The following is a 21,511-nucleotide window of genomic DNA, read 5'->3' on the forward strand; positions in this document are numbered from 1 at the left end:
AAAAGTTGTTTGGATGAGCTTGAGGAAATAGCTGGAAAGCAGATCATGAAGGACCTTTTAAACCATGGTAAAAATTTGGGTTTTATTTAAAGTGTAGTAAGAAGCCACTGAAAGGTTTCAAGCAGAAGAAAAACATTGTCTCTGATGGGAGCACTCTCTATAACTTCCAAACTTTGTTTAACAATGTCTAGTGTTATTGGCTATCGCAAGGGATAAAATAAATTCCAAGAAAAAGAAATAGATAAAATAAATTTGAATTACCAAAGCATGTGATGTACCAAGACAATTAAATGAGGGAAAGAATGGTCTTTTCAACAAATGATGCTCGAACTACTGGATATCCGCACACAAAATAATTAAGTTGGATCCTCCCTTATATTATACACAGAAATTAACTCAAACTGTGTCATAGACCTAAATGTAAGAGCTAAAACTATAAATGTCTTGGAAGACACCATAGGAGTAAACCTTCATGACCCTGGGTTATGCAAAGCCTTCTTAGATAACACCAGAATTACAAGTAACAAAAGGAAAAATAGATAAATTGTACTCCATTAAAATTAAAAGTTTTATGCATCAAAGAACACCATCAAGAAAGTGAAAAGACTCCCATAGAATGGGAGAAAATATTATTTGCAAATTGTATATCATAAGGTACTGGTATCCAAAATATATAAAGAACTCTTACAACTCAATAATAAAAAGACAACCCAATTGAAAAATGAGCAGTCTTTAAACAGATATTTCTCCAAAGAAAATATACAGTTGGCAAATAAGCACATGAAAAGATGCTCAACATCATTAGCTGTTAGGAAAATGCAAATAAAGCTACAATGAGATACCGCTTCACATCCACTAGGGTGGTTATAATAAGGAAAAGAAAACAGAAAATAACAAGTGTTGATGAGAATGTAAAGAAATTGGAATCCTTATACATCATTGGTGGGGTGTAAAATTGTGCAGCCACTTTGTAAATCAGTTTGGCAGTCTCTCAAAATGTTAAAAACAGAGTTACCATTTGACCCATCAATTCTTGGTATATACCCAAGAGAATTGAAAACAGGATTCAAACAAAAAGATTTACATGAATGTTCATAGCAGCATTATTTATGATAGCCAAAAAGTAGAAACAACACAAATGGTCATCAATTAACAAATGTCTATTAGTTAATGTAGTATGTTCACACAATGGAATATTATTTGGGAAAAAAAGAAGTAATATACTGATCTATGCCACAACATTGATGAACCTTGAAAACATTATGCCTAGCAGCCAGTCATGAGAGACCACATATTATATGAAATGTCCCAAATAGGCAAATCTCTAGAGACAGGTAGTGAATTAGTGGTTGCCTAGGGCTGGGGAGGTTGGGAGGAAACTGGTAGTGACCGCTAGTGGGTACAGGTTTCTTTTTGGGATGATGGAAATTGATTCTAAAATTGATTGTGGTGATGGTTGCACAACTCTGTGAATATACTAAAAACCATAACCTGTACACTTTAAATGGATTTATAATATGGTATGTGAATTATATCTCAATAAAATTGTTTAAAAAATATATGTGATGTGTTACTTCTGAGACAATACAGCTACTCTCAACAAAGTTTAAAATAATCAGTAGGGAATCCCAAATGCTTCCTCTGTGTTATAAGTAGGCTGAACATCAAGCCAACTATTATCTGTCAACATGACATTTATTTAAAAGCATTCTTATTTCTTTAATCATTGAAGAAATCTATTAAAACATGCACATTGTAGAAACTGCTGCTTTTTTTTTCCAGTCTCTTCTGCAAGCCTCTAATTATACAAATGGGTTGCAGTGCGTCTTGTTAAACTTTTAAAACGCAATATTTTGGAGCAAAATATTACTTACACATTTCAGAACAAGCACGAAAATAAACCAGCCTAATATCAATGGAGGTTTACCACTCCCCAAAAGAAAAACAAACTATCTTTAAAGAGGAAAAAAGTGAACAGAAGAACCAGGGGAGATCTTTCTGATTATAATGACAGAAGAAAATGCAGCTTAGAGCACAGGTAACCCCTTTTCTCACACATAATGAGCTCTTCAAATATGTATGAAAGTTTACTGTGCAAAAGGTTCCTAGTAGATCCATATGTTCTATTTCCTAGAAGCTAAAAGGTAGTATAAAAATCTGCCACTACCCTTTGCCTTTTATTCACGAACTTTGGTTTTACTTCCAACAGATAGTAAATGTTCTTTAAGGTGTTATTTATTTACAAATAAATACTAGCAGACTAGCTACTGTCTGATTAAGGCTAAATATTTTCTACTTTGGGCATGCATTCTATCATTCATTTATTAAATATTTATTAAGCATCAGTTATATGCTGGACACAGTTCTGGGCACTAATGTTACAACAATGAACTAAACAGACAAGGTCTCTGCTGTCATGCAACATGTAGTGTGGAAAGGCAGTGTGAACAAGAATAATAATTTCTGATAGTGATAAGTGCTATGAAGAAAATAAAACATAGTAATGGGATAGAGAATGTCCTGATAAAGGGGCTACTTTAATTGGGATGGCCACAGAAGGATTACATGAGGTTACATTGAGCCAGATGCCTAAGGATAAGAAGCCAGTCATGTGAATATCTGAAAAAAAGCTTTCTAGGCAGAGGAAACACCTAATGCAAATGCTGCAAGGTAGAAAGGGCATTTATTAAATGCCCTATTTAAAAAAAGGGTGGTAGTGGTCAAGTAGCCAGAGTATAGTAAATAACTGGGAAACACAATGTCAGAGAAATAGGAGGGAGGCAGATCATATAGGGGAATTATAGACCATGATAAGAGGTTTGAAGATTACTCTACTTGCAATGGACAGCCATCTGGAAGGTTTTACACAGGGAGAGATGCTTGATTAACATTGTTGGTAACATTTGTGTTATTTCGAAGAAATGGAATGTAAGGGTAAAAGTGGACCAAACCACTTAGAAGTCTGTGGCAGTCGTGTAGATGAAAAAATGATAGGGTGGTTTGGAATGCAGGGGAGCAATAGAGAGAGTAAATAATGATCAGATTCAAGACATCTTGGAGATAGAGTTGACTGGATTTGCTCATGGTTTAGATGTTGAGGAAGAGGGACAATATAATAAAGAATAAATCCTGGTTTTTAGGCAGAGCAACGGAGTGGTTGATCATACCATTAAGTGTGTAATAGGGTTACAAGTTGGTACTTACACATTTGCAAATATGTAATTTCTTTATTTCAGGTTCATATGGTTTTCCTCACAAGCCCTAACTTACTGATTAGTGAGGAGTGGTTGGGGAATTGGGGGAGACAGAGAGAAAATTTTTATATCCAATTCAATTGAAAGCTTAATCTGTTCCTGTAATTTAGTCGGCTCTTTAGGTAGTGCTCAGACTCTTATGATGCTTAGTCTCTCAGATGTACCCATCTTCCACCTCCCTCTTTTACTCCTTTCTAATATTGAGTCTGTGTTTGCTGTGGTGACAAAGACGAGGAGGCCTTAGATCTAGAGGCAGGTATTATTCATACTGAGTGGGATGTGATAATGTCCCTTGTCAGTTTGCTTACTGCCCACCCTCGTGGCCTTTGATGATGATGTCTCTAAACTGGTAATTTTCATTTCTTTTTGGGGGGTGTTCCCTTGCTTAAATAGCCTGTCAGCCTCTGCTAATCATTAGATCCCTCTGAGGTCTGCTGTGATTTTCATTCAGCTCTAGCCCAAGGAGTCTGCTCTTCAGCCCTTACTACAGAGCCACATCTTCCTAGAGTAATGGCCACCGATAAACACATGCAAGCTCCCCAGGTGTTTCTTAGTTCCCTTCTACATCATATAGGAATCAAGGAGTAGCTCAGGAAAATATAACAATATGGTCTTCCTCATTTTGACTTTGCTGAGCAACCAAATTGATATAGCCATAAACCATGTGATAGCTAGAGAAAAGCTACCTTTTCTGAATCCTGAATGAGTAGTAGGGAACAAGGGTCTCTTTCTGCCAAAACTCAGAATGAGGGAAATCTGAACACCAATGTCTCTCTGTCTCCCTCTTTGCCTTCCCAGATTCTCCTGGGGGCAAAGAAAAAGTCTTAAGCTTTCTCTTTACTTCCCCTATGTCATATCCTCATCCTTCTACCATCTAGTAAAATCCTTAGAGTTCTACTGTGATAAATGGAAAGTGTGTCTTCTCTACAGTTTAAGACAGCCTTGTGTGCTGGGTGCCCCAGGCTCAGCTTGTAAAATGTTAAAGTTAGAAACAAAGAAAATAGAAACATCATCTCTTAATATATTCAACCCCTGTACATATGAATCCCTTGGGCTAAATAGGATGAAGTCCATGTAATCAAAAAGGCAAAATAGAAAAGTATTTTAATAATTTTCAAAATATTGCCCTATTAACAAAGGAGATGGGGAAAACTGAGAAGCAGTTTAGGGGTTCAAGGAGGGAATTCCAAGAGTTCAGTTTGGGACACACAATGTTTAAGATGCCCATTAGAAATTCAAGAAGAGATGTTGGAGGTAGATCAGAAAGTCAGTGGTGCAGTCAGGACAGGTGATATAATTTTAGGAAACATTAGAATGTGGATGGTCTTTAAAGCCACAGGGACAGGATGAGATCACCTAAAAAGAGAAAAGAGAAGAGGGCACCAACATTAGATGCTTGGGCAGAGAAGGAGCCAGCATATAAGGAGATATAAGTAAGTGGAAAATCGGGGAAGTGTGCTGCCATAAAAACAAAGGTTTAAAAAAAGTTTCAAGAATGAAAAAGAAGTTTCCGATAAAATGAGTTGGATTACCAGCCATTGGAGATGGCTATATGGAAGTCAGTTGGTGACCTGAAAAAGAGCAATTTCAGAGGTGTGGTAAGAACAAAAGCCCAAATGAAGAGAAAACGAGAGTAAGGAAATGGTGACAATGAGCATAAACAAGTCTTTCAAAAGTTTTTCTGTGAAGGGGGAGCAGAAAATGTTGCTAGAAAAGTACACGAGAAATTGAATGAGAGAATGGAAAAGACAAAAGGAGGGTAGGAAGGAAGGGAAGAACATGAGATCGAGGAAGGATTTTTTTAATGAGTAATATTTAGCGTATTTGAATACTATTGGAAATAATCCAGTCAAGAGAGAAAAATTGGTAGTGCAAGTGAAAGGGGGATGTTTTCAGAAGAGAGAGCCTTGAATAGGTGAGAGGATATAGGCTTCTTATATGTGTAAGTGAGGAGCTGGCCTCAGGCAGGAAACAGAGACACTTCTTTTGTAAGAGAAGAGAAGCAGAATATGTGGGTGCATAAGTAGGTGTATTGGAAAGTTGGGTGTTGGGAAGAGGAGATGGCTCTTGTTTAATTGCTACTATCTCTCAGATATGAAGCAAGGTTATTAACTTGAAAATGAGGAGGGAATGGAGGTTTGAAGATAGAGATGAATGTGTAAGTCATCTTTCAGAATAATAACAAATGTCTCAATTATACACATTTGTGAAACTTACTTATGCTTGCCACTTATGTCAGAGCTGTTATTTGTGCATTATCCACAAATTTTTCTTAATATTTATATATATAATGTTTAAATATTAAATATATGATATTTAAATATATAACTTACAGTGATGCCTAAACTAAATTGTTGGTTGGCAGGTAGCATTGCCATGCCATGGTTTTCAGCTGATACCTGAGTATTTGAATTCAGTACCATTTTGGAGTACTGACAGGATAAAGGGATTTATGAATTCCCTGTTAGTATTGCAACAAAGGTCTAACATATTTTTTTAATTATAAAATTAAGTCGCATATTTACAAATTGAAGAAAAACTATCATCTCAATAGATGAAACGAAGCGCATTTAGTGGGCTTCCCTGGTGGCGCAGTGGTTGAGAGTCCGCCTGCCGATGCAGGGAACACAGGTTCGTGCCCCAGTCCGGGAAGATCCCACATGCCGCGGAGCGGCTGGGCCCGTGAGCCATGGCCGCTGAGCCTGAGCGTCCAGAGCCTGTGCTCCGCAACGGGAGAGGCCACAACAGTGAGAGGCCCGCGTACTGGAAAAAAAAAAAAATGCATTTAGTAAAATTTAACTTCCATACATTGACTATGATACTTAGTGGTGAAACTTAAAAGAAATGAACAAAGGTCACTACTGTTTACCATTTCTATTCCCCATTTACTCAGAGTCCCAGCCAGTAGAGTAAAATGAGAGAAGTAATCTGCAGACAGATTATTAGAATTCATGAGAGTTTAGCAAGATGCTATATATAAAATTAATATACCAAAAAAAGATTCCATTCTTTTCTACCAGCAAGAAACAGAAAACTTTTAAAAATACAATTTAAAAATAAAATCCAATACAATCAGCAAAAATTAAGTACCTAGGAATAAATCCAACAAAAGATTTGCAAACTTTATTGAAAAAAAGTGTGTAATAGTTTATTAACAAAGATCTAAATAAATGGAGAGATATTTCATGGATAGGAAAACTCAATATCAAAAAAATTTAACCCTCCTTATAAGTTCAGTACAGTTTCAGTCACAATCTCTACAGGATTTTTTTATATAACTAGATTGATGAAAAGTGGTTTTAAAATGTGTATGGAAGATCAAAGGTCCAATATCAAGACAGTTTTCAAGAACAGGTTGTTGATGTTGGTGGGGAGTGGTATTTGAAAGGGAGAACTTGCCCTACCTGATATCGTAACTTATTATTGAAGCTAGTCATTTAGTCAGTGTCATTCATTCACAGATAGACAAATAGACCAATGGAAATAGAATGTAGACTCAGATCTAAGTATATTTTGAAACTTAAAGTTTAATAAATTGATTATGCATTGCAGATTTATAAGGAAAGGATGAAATATTCAGTAATGGTACTGGTACAATTGGTTATCCAAATGGAAAAAAACAAATCTCTCCTTCACATCAAAGTACAAACACACAAAAGAATGAAATCCCAATTAGATTAAAGACCTAATTATAAAAATCAAAATTTTAAGTTGGAGAATATTTTATGACCTCATGGAGGAAGGGGAAGCAGTAAGGATCTCTTAAACACTAAAAAAGTAAAACAAGAAGAAAATATTGATGAATTTGACTACATTAAAACTTCAAATTTGTGTTAGTGAAAAATCATAGTGGACAAAGTGAGAAAATAAGCTCCAGGCTGGGAAAAGAGATTTGTGATATACAGAATGAATGAAATACAAGTATCAGGACATTAAGGACAGCCCAGTAGAATACTGGACAGAAGATGGGAACTAGAGATTCACATATAGATGTTGAATTACTGTATGAATAGATATTCATTCCTCCTTAATAATCAGGGACATGTGAATTGAAATCCCAAATAATACATCATTTTGCTCCCTTGAGACAGACAAATTTTAAGTCTGATAGTACCAAGCATTATGGAAGATTTGGAGTAATTGGAACTATTAAACGTTGCTTTGGGAATATAAATTGGCAAAAGCACTCTGGAGAACAAGTTGGCAAAATCTTGTATACTGAAAGGTGCATATATCCTATAAGCCAGCAATTCAACTCCAGGGTATATACCCTCGCCCAAAAAACTCTTGAGGTGGGCACGTAGTGATATGTACAAGAGTCTTTACTGCAGCATTATCTGTAACAGAAAAAACAAAAAAACTACCAAAAATTCTTCACTAGGAAAATGGTTGAATAAGTTGTGGTTTGATAACAAAATGTAATCCTGTAGGAGTGAAAAAAAAGTGTAAGTAAAGTAGAGACACTGAATAATTTCAAAAACAAAATGTTGTGTTCAAAAAATTTCAAAAGAATATATAAAGTGTGATACAGCTTATTGAAAGTTTGAAAAGATGCAAAATAACCATATAATATTTGGGACTATATACAAATGGAGTGAAAGTATAAAGAAATGCATGTGAATGATAAACAAATTGAGGACAATTGTTGCACCTGAGTGAGGGGGGAAGGTGATGTGTCTGCTAACAGTTGTATGCATGTGTGTGTGTGTGTGTGTAGCTTCTGTTTCTTAAAGTGGGTGGTAGGTACATGGGTGCTCATTATACCTTTTAATATCTTCTCTATATATTTATATTTATATATATTTAAATATTACCTAATGCACTTTAAAAAGACAACAGAAATTAGTGAGGACTGACATTTATTGAGCTCTTCAGTATAAGTCTATTCCTTTCTAAGCTTTGAATGCATTATCTCATTCAATCTTAGTAACCCTTTGAAGAAGTATTAATATATCCCTGCTATATAACAGGAAACTGAGGACTTTAGAAGTCAAATAGTCTACTTACGGTCATATAGCCGTTAGGTGACAGAGCCAGAACATGAAAGTACAGCTGTCTGACTTAAATGCTCATATCGTTAACCTCTATAAATGTTAATCAGCCTCTCTTAAAAAGTCCACGTTAACCACAAAGAAGTCTCTTGTTAGTGCAACTATCATTTCAACCTCTGGATGCAGCTAGAACTACAGCAGTAGAACTTAACCACTTTGGCCTCTAAATTCAGCGGACTTTCTGAAGCTAGAAGAACATTTGCTCAGGAGCACAGGGCATGACTCATTTCCTTAGGTATCTGTTTATTCGTTCAACAAATATTTATCAAGAGCCTCCGCAGCACAGTGGTAAACCACAATTTATTTCTTGTCTGCATCATTTTTGCAGTTTGCCAAGCTTTGGGACGCAAATTTGAAATTTCCATTTTCATTTCCAACTAATGCAAGGAATGCTATGATTAATTATTAGCTATTTTAGAACTTGCAGTCTGGCTTACAATGGATCTCATTTAAGCCTAACCATTGTTGACCTGCAAATTCACATGACATTTAAAATATTTTAGCCACTTCTTACTTTAATAAAGTGTTTATTGAAAACTTTTAGTCTACTTTTGTCTAAACAAAATACAGATTGAAGTGGAAATATTGTTTTAAACAGTTTGATATGACTGTCTCTTTTCTCTCCATGTATTTCCCCTCTCTCCTTTTTTTTCCACAGATCAAATAATGTTTGCTTAATCTTACACTTCATTGAGGTTTTAAGATTCTCCTTGACAGTATGTTAGATATATGTTATAGTATTATACATTCAACAAGATGTTGAACCCATACTAGCTCATAGAACTGCTGAAATGGATGCATTTGGGTTAACTTTAATTACATTATGTTAATTCAATGGGTGTACTAAAACCAAGTTGTTTTCCCTCTGTAGTTAAGAACAGTTTAATTTGGTCTATCTTGGCCAGTTTGTTTATGTGAACTTTACTCACTAGTAACAGCTGGGCTTCTAAATCATCATGACCTCTTTTAAAATAATTATACAAACATAATATTGTTAAGAAGTAACCCTTGTTTTTACTTAGTGTTCAATTCAGTGATTATGTGATATAAGTATTTAAACATTCTTTCTAGTCCTATCTTTAACAATGTATTTCCTTTTTCATACTCGATATTCAGGGACCTGAAGGAACAGTGGGACTGCCAGGACAAAGAGGTCGTCCAGGGAAGAAGGTAATTTTTTTTTACGTCTTTTTATGCTGGTTTTCTTTCTTCTGACGTGCCCAGAGCCCCATAGCATACTGTGGTGTTTTTATTTGCACTGGAGATAAAACAATAAAGAACGATAAATTTGGCTTAAAAGGCACATTTGTATAAATTAATATTTAATTCCACTTAGGAGTACTTATTACCTTATTACTTATTATCTGAAGTCAAATTTTCTACTTTGTAGTTTCTGAAAAGATCTTTGCCTTTTCTTCTCCTGTTTACCTTAGTAGACCATGGACAGGAAAAGAGAGAAAAGAAAAATACTATATGCCATTTGTGCTATTTAGTAACAACATTAGTAAAATATTTAGGGGAGAGAAATATTAGAATTGTTTTTGGGTTTGTTTTAATTGTACTTTTCGAAATTGAAAAGGTTAATGATTGATTTTATCTTTCCTATACATTAAGAAACACAAAACAATATGTTTTATTTGCTTCCTTTATATTTTACTAAGAAAACGTGATGCCTTTGTAGAATTTAGCACAATATAATGAATAATTCATCCTTGGATAGAGTCAATAATTTGTTCAAGTATTGGTGAGACATAAAAATGATTTTCACATTGTACTACAACAGTTTTGAATATATTTACTATAATTAACTACAAATTACACCATATTCTAGTTCCCAAAATCAGATCTGTCATTTCTGTGAATATGCACCTAGTCCATCTTTTTCATAATTTGGGGGCAGTATAAGATAATAAAAGATAAAAGTGAATGAGGTAAATTTTAGTTGCCATGCTTACCCATGAAAATAAGCCCAATATTGAAGTGTCTTTTCATCAAACATAATGTTATGTCTAAATGATTTTACAAGAAGGACAGTGCAGGTCCTTACAACAGCCTGTGTCTTTGGGAAAGCCTGTGAATTATTATGAATAACCAAAAATTTCCTGACTGTGATCACTGTTTAATTTTTCTTTGTATCTACTTGATTATCAATAATAGAACAGGTTGGTTCCAACATGCAGAAAATGAATTATAACATTTAATGTTTAAAAGCTGCTGTACTTTGGTATTAGAGAATGATTAGTTAGCCTATTGGAAAACAGAAGGTATCTAGTTTTCAGAAGGATGTAAAATCATACAAAAACGTTACAGATTTTTAAACACAAACTCCAGCCAAGTAAGTGATGATACTGAGTATACAGAACTGCACACTAGAGCCTTTTTGCATTAGACAGATCTTTGGGGCATTGAAATTCTCTGTAGAAACAGGTTTCTCATAGGGCCTGTGTTTTCTCAGGTCAGGAATAAATACATGCATGCATGCATTCATACATAAATGCATAACAAATTTCAAAATAATAAACTTGGTTCATTTGTAACTCAACATGAGCACCATATCTTCCCTGCTTGTTTGGCCAAAATTTTTAATATTCTTTTTTACAAAATTACTTTTAATTATATCTTTAAGGTAAGCTAGGTAGTGATGGTATGTTATTATTGTCAGTGGTGGTCTGTAGTACTATTAAGTTAAAGCAAAGTTACTATTTATAGAATTTTGCTTACAGAATATCCTCTGGAGCCATTCAGGTATATGATATAGTTAATTAATCTGAGTATAAGTTTGTTTTTTTCTTACTTTTCTCTCTTACTAATGGCATCCACAGGGTGATAAAGGACAAATGGGGCCCACAGGAGAAATTGGAAGCAGAGGTGCTCCTGGACAAATTGGGGAAAGTGGTCCTAAAGGTGCCAGAGGAACTAGAGGTGCTGTGGTCAGTATTTGATTTGTCTCCAGAACTGAGTTCACTGTGGATGGAAAAGAAATGTATCCATGTCCTAAAGGCTCTGTCCCTTGATTAATTTTACAGAGAAAGCAATAGTTCCATTGAAAATAATCTACCTCCATGGGATGTGGAGAATTGTAAGCATTCCACAGTACTTAAATGGCTTAGTGGTTTCTGGACATGAAAGAAGAAAGGGGGAAAAAATTCTCAAAATGGAAATAAAATATGAAATAATGTTTTAAAAAATCAGATTATAACTCCTAAGTAGGAAAGTATATATGCCTTGTACTTGAAATCAGGATTTAATATCTGTATAAAATTATGTTGTCATGGTTGACAAATTGCTTTGAAAATTACTTGAAAATGGGTTTTCTTTATATGCTTGGACTCCACATGCTTATCTGGAGATTATTTTTCTAACCAGCTGTGATAAGTCTCCAAAACATCTACTAATTTTTAATCTTTTGTATGAATTTTACATGATGTTGGAAACAAGGTAGCATGATGCTTTTGAACCTGTAATAGCAAAATTATATTGCTAATATATTTGGACCTGTTCAGAAAGTCACAGCAGAAGAGTTGCAAAATATTTAAGAGATTATCCAATTTAGTCTTTTGACTATTTCATAAACTTATTTACAAAATGCGTATGTATTCACTATCTCCATTTGAATGTCACAAGTGACTTTTCACCAAGGCCTTCTGGAGAGCATTGCATAATCCATCTGTTGTCTGAGGAACACTTCCCTCAGGCTCATTTTAAGTGTTCCATTCCTTACTGCCATCTTACTATTCCAGGTCATTCTTACTTTCTTTTATTTTAATTACTAATATTTTCCTATCTTTGGCTTATGCATTCAAAAACATTATATAATGTGATTGATTTTTAAATATTTTTCCAGTTTTATTGAGATATAATTGACATATAGCATGTATAGGTTTAAAGTGTACGGCATAATGCTTTGATTTACATACATCATGAAATGATTATCACAATACATTTAGTGAATATCCATCATCTCATACAGATATAAAATTCAATAGAAAAAAATACATATTTTTCTTTGTGATGAGAACTTTTGGGATTTACTCTCTTAAGTTTCATATATAACATGTAGTAGTGATAATTATGTTTATCATGTTGTACATATATCCTGAGTACTTATTTATCTTAGAACTAGAAGTTTGTCCCTTTTGACTGTCTTCATCCTGTTTCCCTTCCCCTACCCTCTAGCTCTGTTAACCACAAATCTGATCTCTTTTTCTATGAGTTGGGTTTTTTTTTTTTGAAGTATAATTGACTTACAACACTAGAGTAGTTCCTTTTACACAACATAGTGTTCAATATTTCTATACATTTCAAAACAGTCACCACAATAAGTCTAGTTATGTCTAGTTACAATATTGCACATACAAAAATGTCACATATTTATTGACTGTATTCTCCACACTGTACATTTCATAACTGTGACTCATTTATCTTGCAACTGGAAAATAGTCTCCCTTACCTATGTCTTTCCTCCTGCCATCACCCTGCCTTCTGGCAACCACCTACTTGTTCTCTGTATCTATAACTCTGTTTTTGTTTTCTGTTTGTCATTTGTTTTGTTTTTTAGATTCTACGTATAAGTTATAGCACACTGTACTTGTTTGATTTATTTCCTTAGCATAATTACCTCTAGGTCCATCCATGTTGTCACAAATATCACGATTTCATTCTTTTTGTGGCTGAGTAATATGCCATAGTATATTTTTACCATATCTTCTTTATCCATTCATCTATTGACGGGCACTTAGGTTGCTTCCATATCTTGGCTATTGTAAACAATGCTGCAATGAACATAGAGGTGCTTATATCTTTTCTAATTAGTGTTTTCATTTTCTTTGAATAAATACTTGGGAGTAGAATTGCTGGATTATATGGTAGTTCTATTTTTAATTTTAATTTTTTGAGGAGCCTCCATACTGTTTTCCATAGTGGCTGCACCAATTTATATTCCTACCAACAGTGCACAAGGGTTCCCTTTTCTCCACATCCTCACCAACACGTGTTATTTGTTGTCTTTTTGATAATAGCCATTCTGACAGGTGTGAGGTGATATGTCATTGTGATTTTGATTTGCATTTCCCTGATGACTAGTGATGTTGAGCATCTTTTCATGTGTCTGTAGGCTATCTGTATGTCTTCTTTGGAAAAATGTCTGTTTAGATCCTCTGCCCATTTTTAAATTGGGTTGTTTGTTTTTTTGATGTTGAGTTGTATGAGTTCTTTGTATATTTTGGATATTAACCCCCTATCAGATTTATTGTTTGCTACTTCTCCCATTCAGTAGGTGGCCTTTTTGTTTTATTGATAGTTTCCTTGGCTGCACAAAAGCTTTTTTGTTTGATATTGTCTATTTATTTTTGTTTTTGTTTATTTTGCCTGAGGATACATATCCAAAAAAAAAATATTACTAAGACCAGTGTTAAAGAACACACTGCATGTTTTCTTCTAGAAGTCTATGGCTTCAGGTCTTATGTTTACATTTACATTTCAGGTCTTCAGGTCTTTAATGAATGTATTTTTGTGCATGGTGTGAGAGTAGTCCAGTTTGATTCTTTTGTATGTAGCTGTCCAGTTTTCTCAGCACCATTTATTGAAGAGGCTGTCTTTTCCCATTGTGTATTCTTGAGTCCTTGGTCATAGATTAATTGCCCATAGAAGTATGGGTTCATTTCTGGACTCTCTATTTTGTTCCATTGATCTATGTGTCTGTTTTTGTGCCTGTACCATACTGTTTTGATTACTGTAGCTTTGTATAGTATTGTTTGAAATCAGGAAGTGTGATACCTCCAGCCTTGTTTTTCTTTCTCAAGCAATCTTGAAACTGATTGAAAATCTTGAAAAAAAATCACTTTTGGCTATTTGGGGTCTTTTGTGTTTCCATACAAATTTTTAAATTGTGTGTTCTAGTTCTGTGAAGAATGCCACTGGTATTTTGATAGATATTGCATCAAATCTGTAGACTGCCTTGGGTAGTATGATCATTTTAACAATATTAATTCTTCCAGTCCATGAACACAGTATATCTTCCCATCTGTTTGTGTTGTTTTCAGTTTCTTTTCTTCAGTGTCTTATAGTTTTCTGAGTACAGGTCTTTTACCTCGTTAGTTAGATTTATAATAAAAGTGGTGAGAGTGGGCATCCTTGTCTTGTTCCTGATCTTGGAGGAAATACTTTCAGCTTTTCACCATTGAGTATGATGTTAGCTGTGGGCTTGTAATATGTGGGCTTTATTATGTTGGGATAATGTAATTAACTTTTAATAAACTTGAGAATGAATTGATCCAAAGAGTACTGTCTTCAAAGTAGGCTCCTACTTTGGATTTTCTCTAAAAAGAATAGTCACTTTTTAAATTTTGACACGTTTCCAAACTACCTTCCCAAGAGGTTTCACCAAATTTACATGCCCACCACCAGGAATACTTCATATTAATCCTTTTGATGTTTGCCAATCTGATAAATGAAAAAGTGTGTCTCATTTTCTTTCTTACAATTTTCCTGATTGCAACTAAGTAATTTGTATTTTTTTCTCTAGAAATTACCTGTTCATATGCACTTTACATGTTTTTCTATTAGGTTGTTGTCTTTTTCTTAATTTCAATAATACCTTACATAATTTAGATAATATACTTTTGTTAAAGTGTTGCTAATATATTGCAAATATATTTCCCTTTCTGTCATTTATCTTTTAATATTGTTTATAGTATCTTTCACTGGACAGAGGTTTTAATTATTACAGTCAAATTTGTCAGTCTTTTTGTTTACATTCTAGGTTTTATTTGTTCATTAGAAATGACTTCCCTACATAAAGTGCATAAAAATATTCTTCCATATCCTTCTTCTAATATTTTTATAGCTTTATTTTTACCCTTAACCCTTTTAAAGCATGCAGAGTTTTTGTTTTATTTTGTTTGCTATGATATAAGTTGTAAAGGACTAATTTTTCTTTTTCCCAAATTCTTAGCCAGTTGTCGCAATACTATTTATTTATTTAAATTTATTTAAATTTATTTATTTATTTATCTATTAATTTATGGCTGCTTTGGGCCTTCGTTGCTGTGTGCAGCTTTTTCTAGTTGTGGTGAGCGGAGGCTACTCTTTGTTGTGGTGCGTGGACTTCTCATTGTGGTGGCTTCTCTTGCTGCAGAGCACGGGCTCTAGGTGTGCGGGCTTCAGTAGTTGTGGCACACAGGCTCAGTAGTTGTGGCACACAGGCTTAGTTGTTCCACAGCCTGTGGGATCTTCCCGGACCAGGGCTGGAACCCATGTCCCCTGCATTGGCAGGTGGATTCTTAACCACTGTGCCACCAGGGAAGCCCCAATACTATTTAATAAACAATCTATTTCCCACTTTTCTGAAATGCTACCCTTACTGTTAACTACTCTTAAATAATGGTCTGTTTTCACTTCTTTTCTCGATTTTTTAGTGTGTTCCTAGGTCAGTACCACACCATTTAAATAACTGTATCATTACAGTATCATTTGAGATCTATTAGGGGAAATACTTCATAATTTATATTTCTGAAAAGTTTGGCTCTTACTATGATCTTTTTCCGCTTTCATGTGAACTTCAGAATCAACTTAGCAAGTTCCTTTAATATTGAATCATTCACTGTAGAAACACCATATGTCTTTTTATTTACTTATATCTTGTATATCCTTCAATAAAGTTTTGTTATTTCCTTTATCTCTGTTCTTAACATCTATCTTATTAGGTTCATCGTTAGCTTCTTATAGATTTTGTTGTTTTTAAGGTAATCCTTTTTCTATTACATCTTCTAATTATGCTGTGTAAAATACCTTTTTTTAAAACTTTATATTCATTTGAATGAATTTTGATGATTCTCAGGGTTCTTTAGGTAAATAATCGTATCATCTCCTCATATTTATTATCCTTACTTATTACATTGATTAGAACTTCTGGTTAGTGTGGTATTTGGCTAGTCACATACTTATTCTGTGCCTTAACTTCCTTATCTCCTATTTATTTTGGGACTCAAATAGGAGAGTTGATAGGGAAACTTTGATAATATGAAAGACAGGACATTTTTAAGAGTGTTATTTTTGCTTTTTTCAGTTGTCTGAGTTATCTTTTCAGTAGTTTAGGAACATTTACAGATTTGCCTTTAACTTACATGTTTCCTCATCTGTGTGATATTGATAATAAGAGTAATTAATAGGGTAAATATTATACATAAGTTGTCAACCAATTCTATTTTAACAACTTTGACCAGAGCTGAAACCGTGTTCATCAAAGCATCTGAAACTAGCAGTGAGTACAGAGTTCTTGATCCTATCATAACAATACTAAAAACTATCAGAATTCACTCTCTAGTATTTAGCGATGCATGTTTACCACAAACTTTGACAGATACAAACTATATTTCCAAGAATTTGCTGGAAGCCTACAGCAGTCTGGCAACTGAAAGTATTTATCTTAATATGATTAAGGATGTTCATACCAGAAGTAAACCAAAGAAACATATTTTTGTGGAACTTACATGGTTCAGAAGTAAAATAAGATGAAAGTTGGAGAATTATGTTTTGTTTTCCCATTTCAGACTAGGTAAAATATCATACCTTAAAAATCTAAATTTTAAATAATAGGAATACAAGGTTAATGATTTAAACAATTGTCTGTTTTCTTTCTAACATTTACTTTGTTTTTAGGGACATTTAGGATTGATGGGAACTTCTGGAGAACCAGGAATTCCAGGATATAGGGTAAGCATTTCTAATTGGAAATAAGAAGTGTATATTTTTATAAAAACATTCCATGAAGATGTCATCCCAAATATACAAACTCAGATGAAATTTCCTGATAAACCTTTCTAACATATTTAGGTCTCATGCCCCTGTAGAGTGAATCCTGTTCTTCTTTCAGAATAGTGCAATATCTAATAGTGTGGCCATGATGGTATTAGGTAGAGCACATACAAATGACATGGAGACTGTCTACTTACTTGTCCTTCTGTTAGGGCCATGAAGGTCAACCAGGACTTTCTGGGTTGCCAGGACCTAAAGGAGAAAAGGTGTGTATGAATATATTGACTTATTTATCATAAAATTAAACATTGAATTCGTGTGTTCTTTCTGAAAGTATGTATGGAAACATTTTCAAAGAATAAAAAAAGCACTTTAAACTTGGGAAGTATTATAAATTCTAGAAGAAAAATAAATATCAAGGGGCAAAAACTTAAACAAATTATTAAAAAGTCTTTGATAGGTTGTTTCAAGATTGAGGTGAAATGATATATGTTATAGTACTTTGCAATCTGTAAAAGTTTGTAAAACTAATATTAATTACTGAAAGCGATTGTGAGACTATAGATTAAATGACTATATACATTTATAGTAAAATTTTTTATGAATTAAGAATAACTGCAGCAGTACTCTTCTTGGTTTGTAGTATCATTGGAAAGCAGACACTTTGAGAAAATTAGTAAAGTGCTTTTTATGTAATTAAAGCAGAATGACACTTCCAAAGAGAACCATGTATGAATTACAACCGTGTATAAATTATCATGTGCTAAGTTTTGTAGATAAAAGTTCTTCATTTAAAAAAGATAAAACCAGATTGCATATTTTATAACATATTAGGAAATAATAGGCTTCGTATTTCAAAGTTTATTTTATTAATTTAGTTTTGTTTATAAATCATCTTCATCATAGGGTTATCCAGGAGAAGATAACACAGTCCTAGGACCACCTGGGCCTCGAGGTGAACCAGTAGGTTTTTCCTAAAATTATTTTGATGTTTTAAGATAAAACACAGTTACTACAATAGATTCACAACACCAATTACATCTTTTCAAGGAGTTTTATTTAGTTACTTTTATAACATGGTTTTATACAAGAGCACTATTTGCAGTAATCTGCAATTTTATAATCTAAATATATAATCAATTTTATTATCTAAATATAAAAACTTTATATTCAGGTCAAGAGCCTTAGCATAGTATAGAAGTTTAAAACAGTAACTTTCCAAATCTAATTTGCGGCATTAAATGCATGATAACAACTTTTTTACAGAGATTATCAAAAAATCACATACTCTAGACATTTAGGGCAGATACTTCTTTATACATCAAATTCAGATTTATTTCTAACGGATTTTTAAAAATCTGATCTGTATCCTTTCCTATAGTAGTTTATACACAGTTACCAAATGATTTCAAAACTCATCTAACCGGTTATTAGAGCCACTGTTCTTTAAAGATTATCAGTCTATAGTCTTCTAATAAACATTGTAAAGACTAGCTGTAACCATGATTTTTTTAAAGTAGCTATTTTATCTTTGATTATCTGAATAACTGTCTCTGTTCATGTTTGATTAAAACAATCTTAAAGGCTATATGTAAATTAAATGGGTAAAACAAAAATGCCTAGTTCACAGAAATAAATATAATTGGTTAAATTTTCCATATTTCACATGATATAATATAGGATAAAAGAATCCTAAAACAGAAGAATTCAAAATATATAGTCGCTCCTGATATTTTGATCTGACTCTTTGGAGATGGTTGAAAGGTATACTTTGTTTTAGAAACAGGAAAGATTCTAGAGTTTTTCTGATAAAATCAAGCCAACTCATATAGAGGCAAACTCATCTAATAAGAATATATAAAATTCTTTATCAGAAATGATCAACAAAATGAAAAGACACCTTCTGAATAAAGAAAATACTTTCAAATAATATAACCAATAAGGGGCTAATATCCAAAATATATAAGCATTTCATATAACTCAACAGCAAAAAAACAAACAACCCAATTAAAAAATGAACAGAAGACCTGAATAGACATTTTTCCAAAGAAGACATACAGGTGGCCAACAGGCACATGAAATGTTGCTCAACATCACTAATCATCAGGGAAATGCAAATCAAAACCACAATGAGATATCACCTCACACCTGTCAGAATGGCTATCATCAAAAAGACCACAAATTACAAATGTTGGTGAGGATGTGGAGAAAAGGGAACCTTGTGCACTGTTGGTGGGAATGTAAATTGGTGCAGCCACTGTGCAAACAGTATGGTGGTTTCTCAAAAAACTAAAAATAGCACTACCATATGAGCCAGCAATTCCATTCCTGGGTATATATCCGGAAAAAAAATAGAAACTCTAATCAGAAAAGATATGTGCACCCCAATGTCCATAGCAGCAATGTTTACAATTACCAAGATAATAAAAGTGACCTAAGTGTCCATCAACAGATGAACTGATAAAGAAGATGTAGCATGTGTGTGTGTATATATATAGTGTATGTGTGTATATATGTAGTATGTGGAGATTATTGTGCTAAGTGAAATAAATCAGACAGAGAAAGACAAATGCTGTATGACATCACTTATATGTAGAATCTAAAAATGAAACAAAATAGTGAATAGAATACAACAAAAAAGAAGCAGACTCACAGATATAAAGAGCAAAATAGGGGTTACCAGTGGGGAGGGAGGAGCGGGGAGAGGCAAGATAGGTTTAGGGGATTAAAAGGTACAAACTGCCATGTATAAAATAAATAAGCTACAAGGATATATTGTATGACACAGGGAATATAGCCAATTTTATAATTACTATAAATGGAATATAACCTTTAAAAATTGTGAATCACTATGTTGTACACCTGAAACTTACATAATATTGTATATCAAGTATACCTCAGTTGAAGAAAAAGAATTCCAAGTTACCCCAAAACTTATGTAAATTTAGGAAATAAATCATTAAGAGATGGAATGATACTTTTTAAATTCTTTATCAAATGTATTCTAGTCCCTCTAAACCTCTGAGAGACAAAAATATGGAAATTGTGCAGAAATATACAATGGAATATTAACTCAGCCATAAAACAGAATGAAATAATGCCATTTGCAGCAACATGAATGGACCTAGAGATTGTCATACTGAGTGAAGTAATTCAGATAAAGACAAATATATGATATCACTTATATGTGGAATCTAAAAAAAAATGATACAAATGAACTTATTTACAAAACAGAAATAGAGTCACAGATGTAGAAAACAAACTTATGATTACCAGGGGGGAAAGCAGGGGGAGGGGGGGCAGATAAATTGGGAGACTGAGATTGACATGTACACACCACTGTATATAAAACAGATATAACTAATAAGGACTGTACAGCACAGGGAACTTTCTCAATACTCTGTAATGACCTATATGAGAAAAGAATCTAAAAAAGAGTGGATATATGTATATGTATAACTGAGTCACTTTGCTGTACAGCAGAAATTAACACAACATTGTAAATCAACTATACTCCAGTAAATTTTTATTTTTTTTAAGTAAATGGTAAAATGTGGGCAAGTGAAGCATAGTAGTGCTTGTTTTCCCCAGATTCCGGTATTCCAGGGTCAAAGAATGTCACTGAAATATAATAAATGTATTAAAAGTCTAGTATAACAATGGTCATTTTATCTAGTAGGTGTGGAAATTAATCCAAGAATATTATAAATAATTAAAGCAGAGTCAGAGGTTATTGTCTTTACATTATGTCTAATATCTTTATCCACACAGGAGTAAGTGAAAATTTATCCATTAATGGTCCATAATAAATTTTAGGATTTTGCTAATAATTTCAATTTAAGTTTCTTTTCAAACAGTAGGTCCTAATATGTGATAATTGATTTTTCAAGCACATTTTAGAGTAGATAATTTGAACATCTTATCATATCAAAGATTTTATATTAGGAATGTTTAGAAAAAGTTAAAAGTAGAAGTTTATTAGTTTTTGCCTTAAGGATTAAAATGAATAAATGTAATTTCTTTTAGGTTAATTTATACCTTAATAATTAGAATTTCACAGAGTAAAGAATAAATAATATAATTTCTAATGAAGAATGGTAAAGTAGTATTAGCTATTAGATACTTTTTAAAAGATGATTAAAGATAATATTTTCTAATTAATGGAATTAATTAAGTGACTGGTCCTGCTTAAATTTTTTTCAATCATTTTAACATTAAGTAAAAATGCAAGTTATTTTGATATCTTATATAACATACTTTACTCATCTGAAAATTCACATTGTTTGGACTTCATTTTTTCAATATTTTTTCTAGTAGAATCATTATGAGATTCTCTTTAAATAATTCAGTGCTTATGAAGTTCTTGGTGTCACTAAAATACAATCCTTTGAAATTATTTAGTGGAACTAAACAAACTGTTGTACATTTGGTTTCATATTTTTAGGGAAAAAA

The 21,511-nt window shown here is 33.2% G+C and overlaps 1 protein-coding gene across 2 annotated transcripts in view; it reads left to right on the top strand.

The window, feature by feature from the left end:
• The window catches only part of COL24A1 (collagen type XXIV alpha 1 chain), a 392,639-nt gene that overhangs the window by 291,475 nt on the left and 79,653 nt on the right, over positions 1 to 21,511 (top strand). For both annotated transcript variants that reach the window (XM_073787806.1, XM_073787804.1), the window contains 5 exons: positions 9,422 to 9,475; positions 11,128 to 11,235; positions 16,964 to 17,017; positions 17,272 to 17,325; positions 17,966 to 18,022. In XM_073787806.1, the coding sequence (XP_073643907.1) occupies positions 9,422 to 9,475; positions 11,128 to 11,235; positions 16,964 to 17,017; positions 17,272 to 17,325; positions 17,966 to 18,022 (327 nt within the window). The remainder of the gene's footprint in view (positions 1 to 9,421; positions 9,476 to 11,127; positions 11,236 to 16,963; positions 17,018 to 17,271; positions 17,326 to 17,965; positions 18,023 to 21,511) is intronic.

The sequence above is a fragment of the Tursiops truncatus genome, chromosome 1 (assembly GCF_011762595.2).
Source record: "Tursiops truncatus isolate mTurTru1 chromosome 1, mTurTru1.mat.Y, whole genome shotgun sequence".
Lineage (NCBI taxonomy): Eukaryota > Metazoa > Chordata > Mammalia > Artiodactyla > Delphinidae > Tursiops > Tursiops truncatus.